Source organism: Macaca fascicularis, chromosome 3, assembly GCF_037993035.2.
Source record: "Macaca fascicularis isolate 582-1 chromosome 3, T2T-MFA8v1.1".
Lineage (NCBI taxonomy): Eukaryota > Metazoa > Chordata > Mammalia > Primates > Cercopithecidae > Macaca > Macaca fascicularis.
The window spans coordinates 9,781,865-9,804,288 of record NC_088377.1 but is presented as its reverse complement, the minus strand read 5'-3'; the positions used below and the strand labels follow the sequence as shown (position 1 = coordinate 9,804,288).

General features: G+C 41.8%; 1 protein-coding gene across 1 annotated transcript in view; it reads left to right on the top strand.

Moving 5' to 3' along the window:
• The window catches only part of TTC3 (tetratricopeptide repeat domain 3), a 121,000-nt gene extending 99,008 nt beyond the window's left edge, over window positions 1-21,992 (top strand). The window contains exons 36-46 of the mRNA XM_005595963.5: window positions 486-625; window positions 3,435-3,503; window positions 4,770-4,866; window positions 6,222-6,322; window positions 8,987-9,077; window positions 9,760-9,861; window positions 13,627-13,979; window positions 15,499-15,619; window positions 15,824-15,967; window positions 19,123-19,215; window positions 20,331-21,992. Of these exons, the coding sequence (XP_005596020.4) occupies window positions 486-625; window positions 3,435-3,503; window positions 4,770-4,866; window positions 6,222-6,322; window positions 8,987-9,077; window positions 9,760-9,861; window positions 13,627-13,979; window positions 15,499-15,619; window positions 15,824-15,967; window positions 19,123-19,215; window positions 20,331-20,405 (1,386 nt within the window). The 3' untranslated portion in view covers window positions 20,406-21,992. The remainder of the gene's footprint in view (window positions 1-485; window positions 626-3,434; window positions 3,504-4,769; window positions 4,867-6,221; window positions 6,323-8,986; window positions 9,078-9,759; window positions 9,862-13,626; window positions 13,980-15,498; window positions 15,620-15,823; window positions 15,968-19,122; window positions 19,216-20,330) is intronic.
• The last annotated feature ends 432 nt before the right edge of the window (window positions 21,993-22,424 follow it).

The following is a 22,424-nucleotide window of genomic DNA, read 5'->3' as shown; positions in this document are numbered from 1 at the left end:
GTAACTAGCATTGACTCCAAAGAGGTTTCCATTTCTCTTTGTCACACTGCCTGAAATTCTGGCAGGTATCTCAACCCTAATGCCTTTAATGACCAGCAAGAGGATTACATTTATATTTATAAAAGCAAACAAAAACTATTGGCCTTGCCAACTAAAACATGTGTACAGACTCCTTGTAGATTATAGAATCATTTAGGCTGGAGAGTGAAGTGTGAATACTTCTGGGCACCTCAGAGTGGTTCTTCAGGGTGCCTTACTGTAATCAGGTGCACGTAGTGGGTAGGATGTGGCTGTCTGGTGTGACTTGATATCCCAGGCTTGGCTGGGGGGCATAGCCTGCCACAGGGCACCAGCTTGGGAGTGTCTGTTCCACTGAACTTGAGTCATTGTTTAAGCTATGATGCCGTCACAATTCTAGCCTTTCAGTCTCTTTTGTTAAAAAGTATATTTTGCCATTTATTTAAGTACTTTCTAAATGTTTTTAGATCTCAAAGACGGAATTAGATTGGTTCCTTCAAGATTTGGAAAGAGAAATTAAAAAATGGCAGCAGGAAAAAAAAGAAATCCAAGAAAGACTAAAATCACTGAAGAAGAAAATTAAAAAAGTTTCAAATGCCAGTGAAATGTAAGTAATGATTGAAAGGCAGTAATTTTTATTTTAAAAAAATTGTGACTTTTGGTTATTTTCACATTTTGATATTTAATTTTAAACTATATCAAGTAAAAATGAATAGCTACTGTTTTCAGTGTTTGTCTCATTTTAAAAAGCATTCATTGAGTAATTATCTCACCTAAGTTTTTTTCTAAACTTAACATTTTTTCAGATAAATTATATGAAAGTGAGAGTAGCATGGAACTGAGAATCCCCAAGGAACTGACTTCCTTCCGGTTTGAACACCATCCCTTTCTCTGGCCCTCTTTTTTCTTATCAGCAAAACATGGGGGCTGGTCTAAAATCTAAAATTCCTTTCAAAAGTAAGATTCTGTGATGATTATTTTATTTATAATTACTTTTATCCTGAATCTATAAATTATTAAAATTTGTCTTGTAGTGTGAAAAATTTGATAACATGCACAGATCCTAGGAATGTCAGGTGGACGAAAAGTGTGTTTTAAGATTCTCTATGATCCGTTCCTAACCTCCCTCTGCTCTAAACAGTGATAGGTCAAATTCTTCAGCTTGTTTTCTACCACTGTGTAAGAAAACACCCAAAAGTCAGTGTCTTGGTTAGCAGCCATTGTATTTGCTCATGGTCCTGCAATCTGGGCTGAGTTCAGCTGGGCCATTCTTCTGCTGGTCTTGCCAGGAGTCCTCGTGTGGCTGAATTTAGCTGGGTGATGACTGGGGCTGGCCTCAGCTGGGATGCTGGGGTGGCTTGGTCTCACTTTCTCTCTGTGTAGCCGCTCTGTGATTTTGATTTATGTGGTCTTTCCATGTGATCTCTATTATGATAGCCAGACTTCTTACGTGGTGGCTGAGGACTTCAAATGGTGCAGAAGTGGAAGCCACTAGGCCTCCTGAAAGTTCAGGCCCAGAACTGTCACAGCATCATCTCTGCTACCTTTTATTGCTTAAAACAAGTCATAGGCTTGGTCAAGATTCAAGGGCATGAATAATGGGAGGCCGGGTTCGTTGGGGGGCCACGCTACACACTCACCTTTCAAAGGCTTTTGTATTTTTCCATGCCGCGTGCCATATGATCAGATGACTTTCATTACAAGTCTTGCTGGCATTGCATTTAGGCAGTTTTTAGGCAGTCCTCAAACAATGAGGAAGAGTAAAGCACTGCCTCAGAATTGTCATCATGTCATGTTGATGATCAAAGTAGCTTCACTAGTAGAACACACTTATGGAAACGATAATGTCTGTAAAGGTTTTTATCTCTAATATTTGAGCCTGACCAGTCTTGGTCATTTTGTTACTAAAAAATGTGGAAATACTTATATTTAACATACTTTTTATGTTCAATTCAGACATACTATCAAACTAGACAAGGTAACTAGGGGCTGTTAATGATAAGAAATTTTTTTTTTTCTGTACTTGCATAAAAGGTAATTTCTGCTGAAGAATAAACTTTTTATTGTTGACTTTTTTCCATTTTATTAATAGATTTCTTTACCTTTCCTGTCACAATTTAAAGATAAACCATAGGCTTCTATCTAAGTTTTTTGCTTTTTTTTTTTTTGAGACAGACTTTTGCTTTTGTCACCCAGCCTGGAGTGCAGTGGTGCAGTCTCAGCTCACTGCAACTCTGCCTCCCGTGTTCAAGCAATTCTCCTGCCTCAGCCTCCCGAGTAGCTGGGATTACAGGTGCCCACCACCATGCCTGACTAATTTTTCTTTTCTTTTTTTTTTTTTTTTTTTTTTTAAGTAGAGACGGGGTTTCACCATGTTGACCAGGCTGGTCTTGAACTCCTGACCTCAGATGATCCACCTGTCTTGGCCTCCCAAAGTGCTGGGATTACAGGCATGAGCCACTGCACCTGGCCTGCTTTTTACATTTTCCATGTAAATGCTTTAAAGCTCAATTTTTCTATTTAGATTTTTAAGTAACATCTTTAAACTTTTTGGATCTCTTTCTCAGAGATGCACAAAGGACGTGAAAAATGATTTCTTGGATGTTTCTGTGCTCTTGATCACACTTAGTATTCATTAAGAAATGACTAGAATGTAGAGCTCGTGATTGGTAAAGTGACACAAACCACAGGCGGCTATGAAAGAAGGCAGGGCTTCCAGGAGAGTGTTACCCAGTATTTGTCTATTTAGAGGAGGGAGGAAGTGTTTTACAAAAGAAGTAAAATAATAGTTAAACTGGCTTGTATTAGAAACAAGAGGCTTTAGTAAACAGAGATGACTGCAAAGGTATCTCACGGTAGCATGAAAGAAGAGGTAGAACCCACCTTGTGCAGGGCATGGCTCAAGAATCGGGGATTCACACACTTGTTTTGAAGGATTATCAGTGTGTGTGTTTGTGTGTGTGCACCCGCATGTGTGTATGAATGCTTGTTTTGACTTTTAAGTTCTGTTTTAAAGAGTAGAAGTCTGTTTTCATTTTGAATGAGAATCCACATCTTCTCATTTTCAATAAGAATCACTGGTTACACTGATGATGATGCCACAATACCTGTGTTCTCTGTCTCCTGTTGAAACCATCTTGAGCTGCACATCTTAGACTGAGATAGGGTGATTTACCTGTAAGCATATGACTTAGAGTGAAGAAAAAGGTGATCTGGAAGGAAAATTTCCCAAAAGGGAAATAACCTCAAATTATTTTCCTATTTAGAAGATACTAAAAAGGAAACAAGATGTAAAAATATATATATTACAAAATCAAGAAATGTTTGTAAGGATAGGGGTAGAATTTACTGTGTGGGAGTCCTGTTAAAAAATTTTTTTCAACATTAATTAAAATTTGGTGATTATGCTTTTATAGGTATACCCAGAAAAATGATGGAAAGGAAAAGGAACATGAATTACATCTGGATCAGTCCCTTGAAATCAGGCAAATTAAGCTTAAATTTATTTTTAATATATTTTAATACGTATAATGCCGGGGTACAAGCACAGTAGACTTTGAAATATATTGTTGCTTGTCTATTTCTTTTAAGTAATTATGTTTCTATTTTCTTTATGTCTATTTCTATTGCATTTTAAAAATTAATTTATAAATATTCTTTGAATATTTAAATATTTTTATTTTACAAGATTTCTGCATTTATTTCTCATTGTCAATATAGAAATACTGAATTTATTGCTGTCAATAACTTTTTTTGGATTAACTTGAAACTAAAAACATGTTTTAAAAACTTTTCTTTTGTGTTACTTGGAATATTCGTCTCCACTGTAGGCTGGTAGTTTGTTGCTCTTACTGCTCTATAATTATAGGTTCATTAAATTTTTATTATGACTCTATGCAAAGTTTCCTTTTAACCCTTGCTTGCTAATGGAAATAATATGTTTTCACATACTGGTAACTGTATGTTCAATGATAAGCAGTTGTATTCTGCTTTTCTCACTGAGTATTGTTTCATATACACATTTCTATCCTTTTTTGAATAATTTTGTACAGATTTCTTTTTCCCTTTGGGTTCTGTCCTTGTAATATGTGTCAAAACAATTTCTGGCTCAAAGGATAGGGAATGTTTTATAAAGCTTATTTTTAAAATGTATTTATTTATTTTTTGAGACGGGTTCTTGCTCTGTCACCCAGGCTGGAGTGCAGTAGCATGGTCATGGCTCACTGCAGACTCCATCTCCCAGCTCAAGCAGTTCTCTCACCTCAGCCTCCCGAGTAGCTGGGACTACAGGCACGCACCACCATTGTATTTTTTGTAGATACAGGGTTTTGCCATGCTGCCCAGGCTGGTCTTGAACTCCTGGGCCCAAGCGATCCACCTGCCTCGGCCTCCCAAAGTTCTGGAATTACAGGCCTAAGCCACTGTGCCCGGCCTGTATAGTTTATTAATGTCACCAGATTGTACTCCACCTACCCTCATAAAATGGTGAACTGGAACAGTGCCCTCACCTGATTCTTAGCATGCCCACCTAACGTGCACTTCCATTTCATATCTGCCTTTGATCACTTGTAAAGCACAGAGCACATTTGAGTCTGTGTGTTGTGTAGTAAAATATGAGATGAGAAACTGCTCTAGAAGATGTAGCTGAGGCTATGGTGGTGCAGTTTCAAAGTTCATCCAGCCTGAAGCCTTTGTCATCTCACTGTGAAATTTTGTTCAAGAAGGTATTTTTTTCCCTTCAATATTTGTAGCAACACACTTACAAATGAGAAAATGAAAATAGAAGAGTGTATAAAGAAAGGAAAAGAGGATTATGAAGAGAGTCATCAGAGAGCTGTGGCTGCAGAGGTGAGTCCATGACACTTAGTGACCACTATGGCATTTGTCATTTGTTTTTGTGTTTCTTTAATGACATATGAGGCATAACAGACATTACTGAAAAGTGTGGTGCATAAAGGATATCCTGTCACCCATAGTATATCCTCCCTAAAACGACCACTCTTTTTCCTTGCCTATAGCCCTGTAATGTTTTACCGGTATGCTTGTGTTGTTACTTATATGCACTCATAGTGTACACCAAATTTTGTAACCTGCTGTCCTTATTTACCATTATAATTCAGTCATTTCCTATATTATACACTTCGAATACTTTCATCATATGTAATCAAGTGATGTACCATGAAGTAGCCAACTATATTTGCCAATACTTGGAAAGGAACTTGAAAATAATCCACGTATTAGGAATACACTCCTCCCGCCCCTAGAAGAATATATAGCAATGTCAGTACACTGTTTGAGAAACTACTGAGATGAAAATCAGAATAATGACATCTGACTGTATTTTATTTAGTGCCCGAAACATGATTCTCTGTGTTTCTCTAGCTGAGAAACAAATGATATTTATTGGCATATGTGTTTGTGATTATTCTGGTAAAATAAGAAAAGGCTTAGTTTATACAGTCTGCAAACATTAGGCTTTTCAATTAAGAATTGACTATGCACCTGCTTCTAAGGAGAGGGAAGGAAAAAGAGCCAAAGTATGAATACTCTGTGGGTCCTACACCTGCATCCGTACTCCTGAGCTTGTTTAATTCACACCACCATTTGGTAAGCAGGTTTGCCTGGTGGGCCCTGTCAAGTTTACTGACACCTGGATTAAAAGGCTATTTGATGGATCATTTGGACCACAAGACCATTCTACATTTCCTGCAGTGATTCTCACAAAAATGGCCAGTTGGCTTGTGGGGAAGCCACAGAGAGCCTAAAATCTTAAAAGCATACCCCAAAGGCCTTTGATGCCCTTGCTGAGAACAGCTTCTCTGAGGCTTTTCTATTGCAGAGGATGCAGCCTTTATTAAGGGTTATTCTGCTGCAGGACCATAGGTAATGCACACTGGTGTGCACATGCAGTTAACCTGGCTCTGTGCTTATATATAGCTTAAGCAGAAAACCATGTACAGTTATTCATATCTGCAAAAAGAATCGTGGCAGGTATGCATTTGTAATGTCATTTTGTTACTCTGTTTTCAAATCTCAAGTCTAATTCATATTCACCTATGATATAATCAAGTTCTGGTTATTCTGTCATCATGCTTCATTTAAGGAGAAATGGGAAAGTGGCTTGGAATGTTTAAGTTTTAACCTTTAAAATAGTTCAGGCTGTCATTTGTAAAATACTTGTATGTCCTCTAATCTACTGGCAGGTATCCGTACTTGAAAACTGGAAGGAGAGTGAAGTGTATAAGCTACAGATCATGGAGTCACAAGCAGAAGCCTATCTGAAGAAGCTGGAGCTGATTAGCTGGTAATGCAGTTTCGTGGGTGTTCTTAGCACGTCATTTAGAAGATAAAGCTAGGACCATTTGAGAGAAACATTATTTTGTATTAGGACCGTTTTATTTTTAATAGTTATATAATTGATACATGTTCAATTGTAGAAAAGTTAAGACATACAAACAAAAATGATAAAAATCACTCATAATTCTAAATGGCGATATAGCATTTCTATTTTGGAATACATGAAGTGTTTGAAAAAATGAAAATTTGTCAATTATTTTTACTAAATAGTATATAGGAAATTTATTTTCATATTGGTAATTACATTTCTCCAACCTAATTTTGAAAGGTTGGGTAGTATTCGAGCATAGAAACATGTCATGATTTATCAAACACTGCTGTGCTGGGACAGTGAAGTTGTTTGTGAATTTGTGTTAATATAAGCCACCCTGCAGTGAGCATCCTTATAGTTAAATCTTTATGCACATTATTAGTCATCTCCATGCAGTAAAATTTTAGAATGAAGATCACATTTTCAAGTCTTTTAAAATTTTTTGCCAAGTTGCTTTCCTAATAACTATTACTTAACAGTCTACATGACAGCATGTGAGAATGTTACTACAAAGTATATTCACACATGTTAAATTTTTTTCAACTCTCCACATAATCTCTACCTCTGTTTGTTTGTTTGTTTGAGACGGAGTCTCGCTCTGTCACCCAGGCTGGAGTGCAGTGGCGCGATCTTGGCTCACTGCAAGCTCCGCCTCCCGGGTTCACGCCATTCTCCTGCCTCAGCCTCCCAAGTAGCTGAGACTACAGGCGCCTGCCACCACTCCTGGCTAATTTTTTGTATTTTTAGTAGAGACCCGGGTTTCACCATGTTAGCCAGGATGGGTCTCGATCCCCTGACCTCGTGATCCGCCCACCTCAGCCTCCCAAAATGCTGGGATTACAGGCACGAGCCACTGCGCTGGGCTGGCCTTGTTTGTTTTTAAGATAAGGCTTGCCTGGGATTTCTAGAGGATCTTCTTCTAATACTTAGCACTTCTCTATGTGGGATTACTTTTCATTGAGTCCTTTTATCATGTTCTATACACAGGTTTTGCATTTCTAATCCCAGGATTTTGATCCTTCCTGGTGCTTGCCTTTTGATTCAAATTTCAAACCCTCAGCATTGAACCAGAGATTGTGTGAATCACGGACAAACAGTTTTAGTGTATAGTTCTTCTTCTTCATTTTCTTATTTCCTCTTTCTTTCTTTCTTTCTTTTTTGTTGGAGTCTTGCTCTGTCACGCAGGCTGGAGTGCAGTGGCATGATCTTGGCTCACTGCAACCTCTACCTCCTGGGTTCAAGTGATTTTCCTGCCTCCTGAGTAGCTGGGATTATAGGCGCCCACTGCACACCAGGCTGATTTTTGTATTTTTAGTAGAGACAGGGTTTCACCATGTTGGCCAGGCTGGTCTCTGACTCCTGACCTGGTGATGCGCCTGCCTAGGCCTCCCAAAGTGCTGGGATTACAGGTGTGAACCACCACGCCCGGCCCCATTTTCAAGATTTAATGTTTTTCATTAGAAAACTTTTCTGATTAAAAGTAAACTAATATGCTGATTTAGAATACAGGACTAGTACAGCTGAGGTTGAGACCAAGTGGTGGTCAACCACCTGTACTAAGCACCTGCCATAGGCTGCATTGCAGCTCATCTGGGATACAAAGATAATCTCAGACTCATTTCATCTAATAGTATCAACTCTTCCAATAAACCATAGAATATACAAAGATTCTTTCTTCAGGATGCCATGCTAACTCTGCCTCCTCCACCAAAGTATAGAAACATAGAAAAGGGGTAAAAAGAGGCCAGGTGTGGTGGCTCATGCCTGTAATCCCAGCACTTTGGGAGGCCGAGGCAGGCGGATCACGAGGTCAGGAGATCAAGACCATCCTGGCTAACACAGTGAAACCCCATCTGTACTAAAAGTACAAAAAATTTAACTGGGCATGGTGGCTTGTGCCTGTAGTCCCAGCTACTCGGGAGGCTGAGACAGGAGAATGGCGTGAACGCAGGAGGTGGAGCCACTGTACTCCAGCCTGGGCAACAGTGCATGACTCCATCTCAAAAAGAATGCTCTGGTTTTTCTTCAAGATGTATAATGAGGTCTTACCGTACCCACAGATTGGTAGTGTTTTTGATCTTCTCAATTAGGGGTAGTCAATTTATCTGTCACTTTCAATAGACCAGATTCATGAGGTGCTAAGATGATAAATTTATCTTAGGCCCATCCTTTATTTTCATAGTAAGGTAATGATTAGGGTTTGATTGGAATCTTTTGAATGTTTCAGACTACCTTTTTAAAAAATCTTTAAATGCAGACGCTGGCTTTAATATTAAACGTAAAGATGTTAAATGAAGAGTGGTCAAACTTTTAAATTTGGGAAAAGAACTTAAAATTCAGGAGACTTACTTTCCCTCTGCCCTTCAATTTTAGAGTTTTTGTTATATTAATAATTAAAATTTTCTAAAGTGTCTCTAGTGGCAAATTTACAAGATAAGCAATCTTTAAAAATAGTTGGGTTTTTTTGTGTGTATGTGATCATGTTAAATGTATCTTTCTCTCATGTTTAGATGTTTATTTGACCGTAAGTGCTTTTAATTTTTTAGATTTCTAAAGCAGTTTTATATTATACTTTTTCAGTGATCCTGCAGCATATCCTGACATGGAGTCTGATATATGTTCATGGGAACTGTTTCTTTCTAATGTTACAAAAGAAATTGAGAAAGCAAAGGTAAGTTGTAAAAAACATCGTTTAATACCATCAAAATCTTTATGATAGTTATAATTCTCAGGAGGCTAGTGTCATATTGAAACTATTTCTTTTTTATCTATTATTGTCAATAATATTTTTTTGTTGAAAGTATTATGAGCTTTTCATGGAAGCAATGGTTTTGTTATTTTTTATAATTTGTTTTGAGACGGAGTTTCACTCTTGTTGCCCAGGCTGGAGTGCCATGGTGTGATCTTGGCTCACTGCAACCTCCACTTCCCAGGTTCAAGTGATTCTCCTGCCTCAGCCCCTGAAGTAGCTGGGATTACAGGCATGCGCCACCATGCCTGGCTAATTTTGCTTTTTAGTAGAGACAGGGTTTCTCCATGTTGGTCAGGCTGGTCTCCAACTCCTGACCTCAGGTGATCTGCCGGCCTCGGCCTCCCAAAGTGCTGGGATTACAGGAGTGAGCCACCATGCCCAGCCGAAAGTAATTGTATTGTCTTAATTAACCATCTTGACCTCTGCCTTGATTGGTAAGATTAGAGGAGTTATGTTTGAAAAGGCTTTGGAGCATTTGGATTAATGAGGTCTTATTTTGAATTTCCTTACAAGACAGTTATGTTTCATTTATAACGTATAGGAAGAAACAAAGTATTAATTGACAATTGTGGTTTTCCCACACTTTACTTTCTACTCACAGTCTCAGTTTGAAGAACAAATTAAGGCAATTAAAAATGGTTCTCGTCTCAGTGAACTTTCTAAAGTGCAGATTTCCGAGCTTTCATTTCCTGCCTGTAACACGGTAAGTCTAGCACATCTTTTTAAAAAAAAAAAAAAAAAAAACAAACCATAATTCATTTGTTAACTAGCCAAAGTAGTTATTTGTTGTTGTTCCCTGGGAGTGAGGATGAGATTGGTTAATAATTGCCTTAATGTTTCATTATTGGTGCTACTGATGAACCTTTTAAGTTTTATAACATTCTTACATAAAATAGATCAGTCTTTCTGCATCTGTATGAGGAATAGACTGAGGTGAATACACCATTGCTGCATTTCTATCACTCTTCTGTACCTTGGCCTGTCTTCTGTCTTTTCTGTGTGTGTGTGTTATATATGTATTCTTGACTTTGAATGAATAATCCACGAGTAGCAGGTGCCTGTGATTCAAGCAGGACCCTATCACCACCTCAGGAATATCTTATTCCTAGATATTTGGGACATAAGACCAAAATCTAAAAATTAAGAGGTTTCCTCCTCAAATACAGAATAAAAGTTGCTATGCCTGAGACATACAGGGCTTTGTTGGTCTGGCACATCATATTTTACTACTTGTTTGAGGTATTTGCCAAATCTTGTGAATAACAGTGAATAATCTTGTCTTTTTATTTTAATATGCACAGCACAGAAAAGAAAAGCATTAATTGCATTTTGTGGACTTTACAATATGGCTAAACCCACATTTCTTAGATTTAGACACAGATAGATGCTTAGTAAATACTAAATTGAAATGAATTAGGCCCAGAGGAGATCAGACCATAGGAATTTAAAGTTAGATCTTGTGAGAAAACTTAGGTAAAAAAGAAAAACAAAATTAAAGGAGGACTATATGTGAGAGTTGAAAGATACAAGTTCCAGAATGTTGTGACAGGACAGTGAAATCTTCTAGTTCCTAAAGACAGAGGAGACTCTCTCCCAGTACTGACTTGCACCCTCTCACTATTGCCAGATCTTTGCCTGGGCTGTTCCCAGCCTGGAACACCGTCCCCGCTCTGCATCCTGCCTTCCCCTGAAACCCCATCAGAGGCTGCCCTCTTTTGGCCTCCCACTGTGGCCCTTCTCTCACATGCATTAGATCTCAGCCTGGCCTTGAATGTCTCTTTCCCGCCAGTACCTTGCACAGTAAACATCCAAACTTACTGTGAATTCATCTGAAAAAAAAAAAAAAATTAAGTATGGAAAAAGTGTGACCACCCTGAACTGAGTAAAATATTCTGTTGAGATCCAGTTTTTTTCTCTCCATTGAATGTGCAATTTTAGTTAGAATTACACTAAAGGGCGGCCGCGCGCGGTGGCTCAAGCCTGTAATCCCAGCACTTTGGGAGGCCGAGACGGGTGGATCACGGGGTCAGGAGATCGAGACCATCCTGGCTAACACAGTGAAACCCCGTCTCTACTAAAAAATACAAAAAAACTAGCCGGGTGAGTTGGCGGGCGCCTGTAGTCCCAGCTATTCGGGAGGCTGAGGCAGGAGAATGGCGTAAACCCGGGAGGCAGAGCTTGTAGTGAGCTGAGATCCGGCCACTGCACTCCAGCCCGGGTGACAGAGCGAGACTCCGTCTCAAAAAAAAAAAAAAAAAAGAATTACACTAAAGGGCACTTATCATTTATTGTTTTTCTAAGTTTGTATAACAACTGATATATATAGAGAAAACGTTGGCTCTCAATAGGATGTTTTACTATTAGTTTGTAATCCTAGCTTATGTTATTTTATAAATACTCAAAAGAATTTTCATATCCCAAATTCTGGGAACTCTTATTGTGCCAGGAGCTTTAGTAATAAATGTGCCTAAAAATTATTTGTGTATCTCATTTCTCCCTCATTCATTCATTGGGTAATTAGTGGTGATAAAGATTGTGGGCTGTGCCCTCAAAGTGCACATGGACTTGGGGAAAGACAGACTTTAAACCCATCATTACCTGCAGCAGAGTGAGGTTTCCCATGGCAGAATGCTGGAGCAGCGTGAATTAGGGGCCACTAACCTAATCTAGAGGTGTGGCCTCAGTGGAAGATTCCCAGTTGGAAGTCTCTCAGAGACAGAGATCTGCAATAGGAACTTACCAGACAAAGGAGTGGGAGGGGTGTGTTTGGACGGTCAGAGTTCCAGATGGAACACGCAGTGCACCTGGAGCCTAGAGAGAGAGAGAATACACTCCTTTCATGCTGTAATAGAAGCCCAGTATGACGCAGGGGCAGAGCCAAGAGAGCCTTCTTCTATAAGCTGTGTTACAGCAGTTTGGACACTTCTAGCTTCATTAGACCAGACAGGATAGGTCTCAAATGAGGGAACAGCAGCAGAACAGGAGTCCCTCCTTCATGGCTTTGCTTTCCGTGGGTTCAGTTATCTGCAGTCAACCGCAGTTAGAAAATACTCAATGGAAAATTCCAGAAATACGTACTTTGTAAGTTTTAAATTGCACACTGTTTTGAGTAGCATGATGAAATCTGGATTCTCACACGGTGACACCAGGGACGTGCCTCCTCCCTTTGTCCAGTGTTTTCATGCTGTTGCTACTCGCTGCCCGTGAGCGACTTAGAAGCTGATTTGGTGACCAGATGAACTTCTCGCGTTACCCCAGTGCCTGTGTCCAAGTCACCCCTATTTTACTTCATAATGGCCCCAAAGCATGGGAGTAATGATGCTGGTCATTCAGATATGCCATAGAGAAGCAATATAGTGCTTCCTTTAAGTGAAAAGCTGAAAGTTCTCAAACTAATAAGGAAAGAGAAAAGATCGTATCCTAAGGTTGCTAAGATCTACGGTCAGAACAAATCTACCCATGAAATTGTGAAGAAGGAAAAAGAAATGCGTGCATAGTATACATAGGGTTCAGTACTCTTTGCGACCTCAAGCATTCACTGGGGGTCTCAGAATGTATCCCTAAGGATTACAGGGAGCTACTGTGCTTTTTGAAGATGAGCTTGCCACTAATGTGGGGGAGTGTTGGGGAGGGGCTTGAGTGATTTCCAGTTGTTCAATTATCAGCTTATTGCCATCATCCTGTCCTGGATGGGGCGTGGCAGTGGGGGTGGAGGGAAGAGAACAGATGTGAGAGGTGATTAGGGGTACATTTACAGGCGCCATGCTGCTCAGGAGACTAGGCCCCATGTGTCCATGTGGAAGTCGAGGGTGAGTCTTGGGCTTCCATCCTGGAGTACTAGGGGAAGAGCAGGACTAGGGAGGCTGCCTGAGGCTGGTTTCCAACACATTGACTTTGAGTTGTCTTGGAATCACCCAAGTGGATTTGCAGATTTGGATCTCAGGAAAATATTCTAGACTGCAAACTTTTAAAAAGATTCGGCCTCAGGCAGCTGCATGGGGAGGAGCGTCAGCACTGCAGGCGTGGACGAAGGCCTGAGAGCTGCCGAGAGAGGGCAGGGAAGAGGAGGCAGCCCGCTGGGATGGAGACAGCTCTGGGGAGTGTGGTGGCCGTGATGTTGCATCTGTCAGCTACAGGGTTTAGCTCGGAAGGGGAGAAGTGTAACCAGGTAGAGGCTGAAGGAGGGCCAGTAGGCAGGCGAAATGGTCTCATCTTACAGAGAAAACAGTGACTTACAGAGATAATTATTTAGAAGTCTGAACCCTCCTACTCTTGTTCTAATAACTAACAAGTTATTATCAAGAATTCTTTTAAAACGAAAATATTTAATTCATGGTATCAGGTTTCCTGTGCACGGAGCCTCTGGGCTGCATTATTGTATTTATTCATCGACCTTTGCCCTTGGGCGTTTCGTCCTCTTAATTCAAGGGAAGCCCTAAGTAATCCTGGTGTGGTGTGTTCCTCACAGGTTCATCCCGAGTTACTCCCTGAGTCTTCAGGCCACGATGACCAAGGGCTTGTGACTTCTGCAAGCGACATGACTGGAAACCACGCAGCACTTCACAGGGATCCCAGTGTGTTCTCTGACGGCGATTCCCCAGGGGAGGCTCCTTCTGCGCTGTTGCCAGGGCCACCCCCTGGTCAGCCTGAAGCCGCTCAGCTGCCAGGGCCAAAAAGGGCAGCTCTGCCAGAACGAAGCCCTGTGGCTGATCGGAAGCAGCCTGTTCTTCCAGGACGTGCTGCGCGTTCAAGTCAGTCTCCAAAAAAGCCGTTCAATAGTATTATTGAGCACCTGTCAGTGGTATTCCCGTGTTACAACAGGTATGAACAGAAAATGTCTGTGGCTGTGTTCAGTACTTTATCGAACTGAGGTTTCCTGATCAGATACAATCAATTAGGTGTTAACATGAAAAGGGTTGCATAATTGTTTTGCTCAGGTGCTACATATCTTTCTTTTTGTAAATATAGAGATAAGTATTTTCAAATAAATTGGTGGTTTTTTTTTTTTTCTTTTTGAGACAGAGTCTCACTCTGTCGCCTAGGCTGGAGTGCTATGGCATGATCTCGGCTCCCTGCAACCTCTCCCTCACGGGTTCAAGTGATTCTCCTGCCTCAGCCTCCTGAGAAGCTGGGATTATAGGCATGCACCACTAAGCCTGACTAATTTTTATATTTTTAGTACAGGTGGGGTTTTACCATGTTGGCCAGGCTGGTCTCAAACTCCTGACCTCAAGTGATTCACCCGCCTTGGCCTCCCAAAGTGCTGGGGTTACAGGCATGAGACACCACACCTAACCTCAAATAAATTTTTTAATGTGCATATGTAAATTGAAAACACTGACCACTGGGTAATTAACACTCATCAGAACCCATGACAATTTGCTAAGATTTTGATGAGACCAATAGCATTGTCTAAAACTAGTGTTATAGAATCAATAAATGAACTGCAAAACAATAATTTTGCGTCATTTGGGGGGACAAAATTACATTTAGCAAAGAAGGCAGTAGCAACTTTTACCCTGTTAGATAAGACCTCTGATTTGTTAGAGTGTGAGGTTGAAGACTGGACGGAATTCCATAGTGAATGGGGCATGTGGACATGTTAACAAGGGGTCCTTGTGAATGTGGGAAAAAGCTGCCCTTAACTGAGTGAACAAGAGCTGTAAATAGGGTTGGGATGATGGCAGGCTCTTCAGTAGCATTTCTGCCTCCACCTCTAGTTTCTGCTGTTCAGGTTGGTGCGAGGGGGGCAGAGTTGCCTCTTGTCTCAGCTGTGAGAGATGATGACATAGAGGCAGTGTCTCTGAAGTGCAGCTCGGAACAAAGGACTCTGCGCTCAGGAATGACCTTTGGCATCTGCCCTATTATTTCAGTTTCTGAGACAGTGTTAATTAGAAGCTTCAGAACTGAAATTTGTAAACAGTGGAGCAGTTAAAATATGATTAGCCAGCAGGCGAGGTGGCTCACGCCAGGCCGAGGCAGATGGATCACCTGAGGTCGGGACTTCGGGACCAGCCTGGCCAACATGGTGAAACCCCATCTTTTCTTAAAAAAAAAAAAATACAAAACTCGCTTGAACCCAAGAGACGGAGGTTGCGGTGAGCAGGGATTGTGCCACTGCACTCTAGCCTGGGTGACAGAGTGCGACTGTGTCTCAAAACAAAAAAAATAGCTCTGCTTTTTAGATACAGTTATGGTGGTTATTAGTGGTCTTCAAATTAATTTTGTGTGCATTTGTCTTTGTGTCTTTGGGTTGGGCTGTTGGATTAATATTGGCGTGTAATATTGCTTAGCAGTAGGGAACTTTCTGTTGTCACTTAACATTCACTCTCCCTTTCAGCACCGAGCTTGCTGGTTTTATTAAAAAAGTGCGAAGCAAAAACAAGAACTCACTCTCAGGATTGAGTATTGATGAAATTGTCCAAAGAGTGACAGAACACATTCTAGACGGACAGAAAAAGGTATTTTATCCAGATGTTCCACTTCATCCTTATTTATTTATAAAATATGAGAAATGTTAAAAAAAAAAAAAAAAAAAAAAAAGCTTCAAACCAAAACCTAGAGAGCAATGTACTAAAGACAGAAGATGGTCAAGTTGTTGGATAACTGAACTTTGCTTCCCTCTTGTCCCCCCGCCCCGCCCCACACCCCTGTTATCTTTGCAGCCAAACCCAGGAAAGGACAAGAGGACTTATGAGCCCAGCTCTGCCGCCCCCGTGGCCAGGTCCTCCCAGGGCCCACCCTCGGCGGTTGTTGCACCATCACCCAAAACCAAGGGGCAGAAGGCAGAAGATGTTCCTGTGAGGGCTGTATGTATAAATGTATAGTTTTGTTTTTTAATGAAAAACAAGCAGCAAATAATTTTTAATCCATGATTTAGCCCCATTCATTTCTAGACCTAATTAATTTGATCCTAACATTAGAAACTGAATTTCAGTGTACTTGAATGTGTCCAGTTAGAGCAGTCAGTGAATGGCCGAGGTCATGGTCTCTGCTCTGACTGACACCTTGGGTGCCCAGCATGGAGAGAAGCTGCTGCACATGAGTGACAAGGGTTCTGACCACTGTGGGGGATCTGGGTTCTCTCTCTCTCTTGCTCTTGTTTTGCTGCAGATGGTCAAATACATGAACTTTGTACATCCAGTGTGGTATTTTGAACAGTTGGGGAAATAATTTTTGAATAATTTTCTTATGTGTAACCATGGCTTTGGAATTGCACAGATCGGTTCCATCACTTATTAGCAATGAGCCCACGTCCCGCTGCTTGCCCAGGCTGTGGCCTGGATCAAATGCTGCTGTAGGATGACTGGGTCAGCTGTGTGCTCCAGAGAGCCTACTTGCTGTCCTTGGCCTCTTCCTCTAGTGCCTGAGAAGGGACACTGGAATGGGCTACACTTGCCTGCAATTCTGTGTAGTGATTTAAGTTGTTTATTTTCCTTTTACACAGTAAGAATGTTTACATTTACATAGAACATTTCATAAAATACTATAATGTCTATGATCTGAATTGATTAGGCAATATAATTATTTTAACTTATAATAAGGAAATTGAGGCACAGAGCGCTCACATAGCTTGCTAGCGTTCACTTGACTGCTTGAAGACCGGAGGTAGCTCAGAGTGGGCCTTTCAACTTGTGTGTGCCCTGTGTAATTCTCTCATCCTCACCGCTGGGACTGGCTGACGTTGGAACCATGCAGTAGGGACCTCAGGGGTGGCTGCAAGAGGGCCTCTCACCTGTGTGGCTCGGGGCCGGGGGCTCTAGATGGAATTCTGGTGTCAAGCAGACACCAGAATTTTTCTTTTTGTCCATCTCTGGTGTCAGAGTATAACCAACATCCACAGGAGGAGAGTTACAGGCCCCATACTCTTCTCAGCAGGGAGCCAGCGGTAGGAGATTGCACAGAGAGTACTGGTTTGCTAACTTGAGTTGGCATTGAGTCTTTTGTAAACTTAGGTTTTTATTCCTCCCATACGTTTTCACTTTCCACTACCCTTTGGAAACTTTCCACACCGCATACACTCAGCTCCAGAGGGTCTCGGCCCCACCCACACCCAAGTGAGGGAGCTTCTGAGCATGTAGGGCATTCCTGCAAGACCTGGCTAGAGTCCCTCCTCTCCCGGGGATTTCCCTGATGGGTCACGTGCACTGTGGTTCTTCACCCAGGCAGAATTCCCAGTCACACGTGTGGGTGTGCATGCACACAAGTCAATGTGTTGTGTGGCCACACCCACCCCAAGGTAGACCGTGATCTCCTGGAGAAGAGTTCCCTTTTTGCTTCATGATGGATGTTTGTAGTAATGAAGATATAAAAGCTGACTTACTGAAACTTCACCAAAGTGTATGAGAAAGAAAAATGTATTCAAGCTGGGACCTAATTTGATAACCATAGTTTGCTAAAAGTATTAATTTTTAAATTACAAAGTATTACATACAATAGAAAATAACAAATAAAAAAGGCATTTAAAAACCCACCCTGTAATCAGTATTACCACTTTGATATATATTTTTCTAAACTCTTGAACATTTATATGTGAATTAGTCAAAACTGAATATGCTAGTCATACTTTGTTCTCTGAGGGGCTGGATTTTTTTGGTTGTTTTCCATTTTTTTTTAATTGTGGTTGTCCTTTTTTTCTTTTACTTAGAAGTATACTGTGCCCATCTTTTCTAGGAAACAGAAAACTGTCAAGTTAAATGTATGTTTTTTTCAAACTAAACCTGGCTCCGAGCTTTGCACTGGGCATTGGAGAGGCCTTCACTGGCTCTTCCCCGGTCTGGCACTTCCTCTTCTTCCCTGACCCTCTAGTCATGGGCAGCAGTGGAGGGGCATGAATTCTCCTTCTGCAGCATCTGTCCCATCTCCTCCTGGGCCAAGTCATGCCTTGGGGGAGACAGCAAAACCCTGGACAGCAGTTCAAGGTCTTTTCAGTCCTCGGGTGGTGCGCCCAGTACTACTCCCTGAACTTGATCCCACTGCCAGGGCTGCCCACATTCGCCCGCTCCCTCAGCCGGGGTTTTTAGAGCATGAGTTTGGGCTAGGTTTTCCACCACCTGCTAAGGACCCAGATGGGGCTCATTTTGTGCCTTCAAGGTGCTCAGAGTTAAGAGGCAGTGAGTTAGAAGTTAATGATGCAGTATAGGGTAAGTGCTGTGAGAACTGTGCTTGGAGTCCCAGGCGACACTCCGGTCTGCTCTCACATCGAAAGCACTGTCTGTGCTCACCAGACTGTGAGCTGCTGAGGCCGGAGCCCTCCATTCATCTCTGCGTCCAGCACCCCACACCGTCCCTGCCCATGGATGTTTGCCGGATGAGCCATCCGTTTGTTTTGTTTTGATTTGCACAAGTAATCCATGCTCATAGAAACTAGAAAATTGTAAAGAAAAAGATTAAATCTCCCTTACCCTGAGGCAACCACTGTTAACTCTGTCTAGGCATGTATGTATACACGCAGCCTCTTTATTAAAAAGTGAGTTATATATGATAACATGCTGTCTTGCTAGCCGCTTTCATTCAGCAGGCTTTTGGGGCCAGCTTTCTATGTCAGGGATTATGGGCTTCCGTCATGATTTCCCTTTTGGCTACACAATAGCCCATTGTGTGGATGTGTTGGAATTTACCACCCTCAACTGTTAGACGATTAGATGAATGATTAATTCACACCATGCCATGTGATTATCCCGTACTGTACTTTAAGTATGGTAATCTTCACCTGAGAATCTTTTAGCCACATAAAAGTTTTTTCTCTGAGGCAATTAGAGCTTTAAAAGTATACTTTTCTTTTTGTATTTTTATATTTTTTCTTAAGAAATGCTACTAAAAAATAAGTTGTTTCCTCAGACTGTTTAGCTGTAATTGTGAGTAATTTGCCACCCTTTGTGGCAGAAGATGTTTGAAGGAAGAACTCTTGTCATAAAAACAGCTGTCGTTATTCTTTATTATTCAGGTGTGTTTGTTTCCACAGGCACCGGGTGCAAGTTCCTGTGAAATATGCCACGAGGTGTTCAAATCAAAAAACGTGTGTGTGCTCAAATGTGGGCACAAGTATCACAAAGGGGTAAGAGCTCTTTTTGGCCATCCTTACAGCATGCATTGGGACCATCAAGTATTTTCAAAATAAGAAAGGAATTGTTTTCTAGTCATCAGTGTTTATTTTCTGTCAAACCATTTTCTTTGCAAACCTCCCATGTCATTGTTCAGTGCCTCCCTGTCCACACACTAGCGCTGCCGGAGGGGCAGCTCCGCAGACTGTCCTTCCCATCCCGTGTGGGGAGAGGGGAATGGCAGCTCCAGCCACTTGTTGTTGCTGAGATTCAAAGCAGTATTGGTTCCTTGAAAGGTGATTTCTTACACACCTGACTAAATGGAGAAACAGTGAAACCATTTTTTTGACTCAGTGTAGTATATAAAGTCAATTTAACATTTTAGAGGAGAAAAACTAAACCTAGCTGTGTCCCTTCTGCCTGACCTGGGGACAGTCCTGCTTGTACCATTCTGGGATCTGTGTGTGAACTATCATGGTGTTCTAGGTACCGTGAGCATTTGTGTGCACCCCTGCTGCTGGGTTAGAACAGATCAGGTCTCTGCCATGGGGATTTACTAATCCCTTGAAATGGGATCAATACAGCATTCTCACCGAAAGGAGTTGAGACCACTTGCCGAGTCTCTTTGGTGTGGTGTGCCTCCTTTGGGTACAGGGTCTTATGTCTGGGCCGGCTGGCTGTCCACAGCCTCTGCAGTGTGGGCAGCAGCAGCAGGAGTATGGCATGCGGGCTGGAGGGCTGTTCCAGAGCCAAGGGCCAAGGCCAGGCCAAGGGATGGGCTAAGAATGAGTGATTGGGTCATAGGGTCGAGAATGCCAGGCTCTGGAATTTGGCGCAGCTGAAGTGGAAGAGCCGAGACTGGAACCGGGGCTTAGGGCAAGGCCACCCCCTGAGGCCAGGTTGGAGGCCCGGCACTCAGGATCTGACCCTGAGGTGGGATGGTTTGCAGCTGGGGCTTCGTCCACACTCTGGCCGGAGCGGGCATTGGTGTCCCTGAGTATTGGGCAGCTCCAGGCCCAAGAGACCAAGGGCAAGTGAGCTACGCCTGCCAAGGAGCCCAGCAGCACAGGGGAGCTAGGCTTCCTCGTGGTCCTGAAGGCATCTTCTGATTTTGTTTTCTCCTTTTCAGTGCTTTAAGCAGTGGCTTAAAGGGCAGAGCACTTGCCCGGCCTGCCAGGGTCGTGATCTCCTGTCAGAAGAGTAGCCTGCACTTCTGGAAGAGGCTGGCCCGGTGAGAATCAGGAGCCGCCTTCCTGCTCCTCTAGGTAGTCACACTTCACTAAAGCGTCATCCACCAGTACTGGTGTTGAATCGGAAGAATGACAATTTCCTGCCACCACTGGTGTAAAAAACAAACATTTGAAGACCCTTGTGCATTGTGTGTCACAAAGCTAAATACATGGAAATCGTTAATATCGTTGAGATTAAGTAATTTCCCCACTCTGAGTGAATACTTTGATGATGGCCAAGCAGTGGCTAATAAAATGACGGCTACCACACTCGTGGGTCGCTGGGGCTGCGCAGGGCTCTTTGAGGTGGGTGGCTTCTTTTGGAAAGTACTGTGAGCGCCTCGAAGCAGTATGCTAGTGATAAGAATTCTTAACATGTCCAGGCACCCCACGTTTGTTCCCCTTTTGTTTTTGAAAAACCTTTTCTAGTAGCTCCGCAAGAGAGATGATACTGACTTTTTAAATTTTTTACAAGAGTCTGTATTCCTGAAAATATGCCTATATTTTTCTTCCAAGATTCTGCATTTTAAGAATGGGCATAAGCAAACTACATTTTAATAATTTATAGTTAATGTTAAAATATTGGCTGATTTAGACCAAAAGATTCAAATCTCCTCTTTGTGAAATCCCATCTGCATTTGATTTTTTTATTATTTTATGTTCCTCCGATAGATTGTTTTAAGTGTTTACTTTTCATCTTTTATAGATGTAATCTGATTTTCAAAAATCATTAACACTTTTTGATTAGTATCGACTAAGACTTTTTCCCCCTGGAATGGAGGCTGTGTGTCCATCACCCCAGCCCCCGGTTGGAGCCTGCTCTTTGAACTCTGCTGCCCTCCTCAGCAGCTTCTGTCCTCTTTCATGAGTCAGCCAGCAAGTGCTTGGGATCCACATCCAGCCGTGCTGAGCACACAACAGGCTGTGTGTGGAAACGGCCACCACCCTTCTCCTTCCCCACCCCACCGCAAAAAGAGAAGCTGTGTCTTTAGACAACCCTGAGGTGTCTGTGTTACAGTCGCTCTGTGTTTGACATTTGTGTAAAGTATGCATGCAGTCTTATACTGTGGCCTAAAACAAAACTGTAACTGCATTAGAAACCATGAAAAATTAGATACTGTTTTGTGAGTTTTATACAGTGGTAAATATAGAACCATGAATTCTGGACACATTCCATTTCTATCCAACATGAAGGATCAAAAAATGTTTTTCAATGTGTTCTTTGTTCCACTGGATACTTGGAGTCATGAGTTTGTGAGCTGATTTGGTCACCTTCCTCTGCCTTTATTCACCATGAGTTCTGATGTCTTAGTGACTTAGTTCATAGAAGCTCATGCCCTAGTTTGAAACATTCTCCATGGTGGCCCCCAAAACATTGTCCGCATATTCGTAAGAATTGAGCGCTATGGGTGTTAACATGCATAAGGATCAGTGTGCAGCAGCAAGTACAAAAGGAGAAGAGGAACATCGTCCAATGAGTGTGTTTTGTATATAACTTCAGATACTTGTGAACATGCCTTATATTTGTCCAACAACTGTCAGAATAAAGAACATTCTAAAACGAGAAGTTCACTGTCATTCTTGTCCATTCTTTCTTAGATAATTTAAAAAATGCATTCTCCTGGAAAACTTAGGACATGTATGTAATGCTAACATTTTAAGAGTGCTTTCATCAGGAAAGAACAGCCACACCACGCTGTGTCTGAGGAGTCTGACCAGGGATCTCAGGGCGTTTTAGGGCCTGGGCCAGAACTTTCCTTTGTGCCTGCATAAGATCGACTGCTTCAATGTGTGAATGGCATTCACACACAGACGATAGAGTTTACTTCTTACGGCCACATTAAGGGAGTTTTCATGTGAATACATACAAAGATGTTGAAGATAAACTGTATTCCTTGGTTTTTTTTTTTTTTTTTTTTTTTTTTTTTTTGAGGCATTTGTGGATTTATGGGCCGCTGAGGCTGTCGATGGGGTTTCCTCTTTAGGGGGGCTTC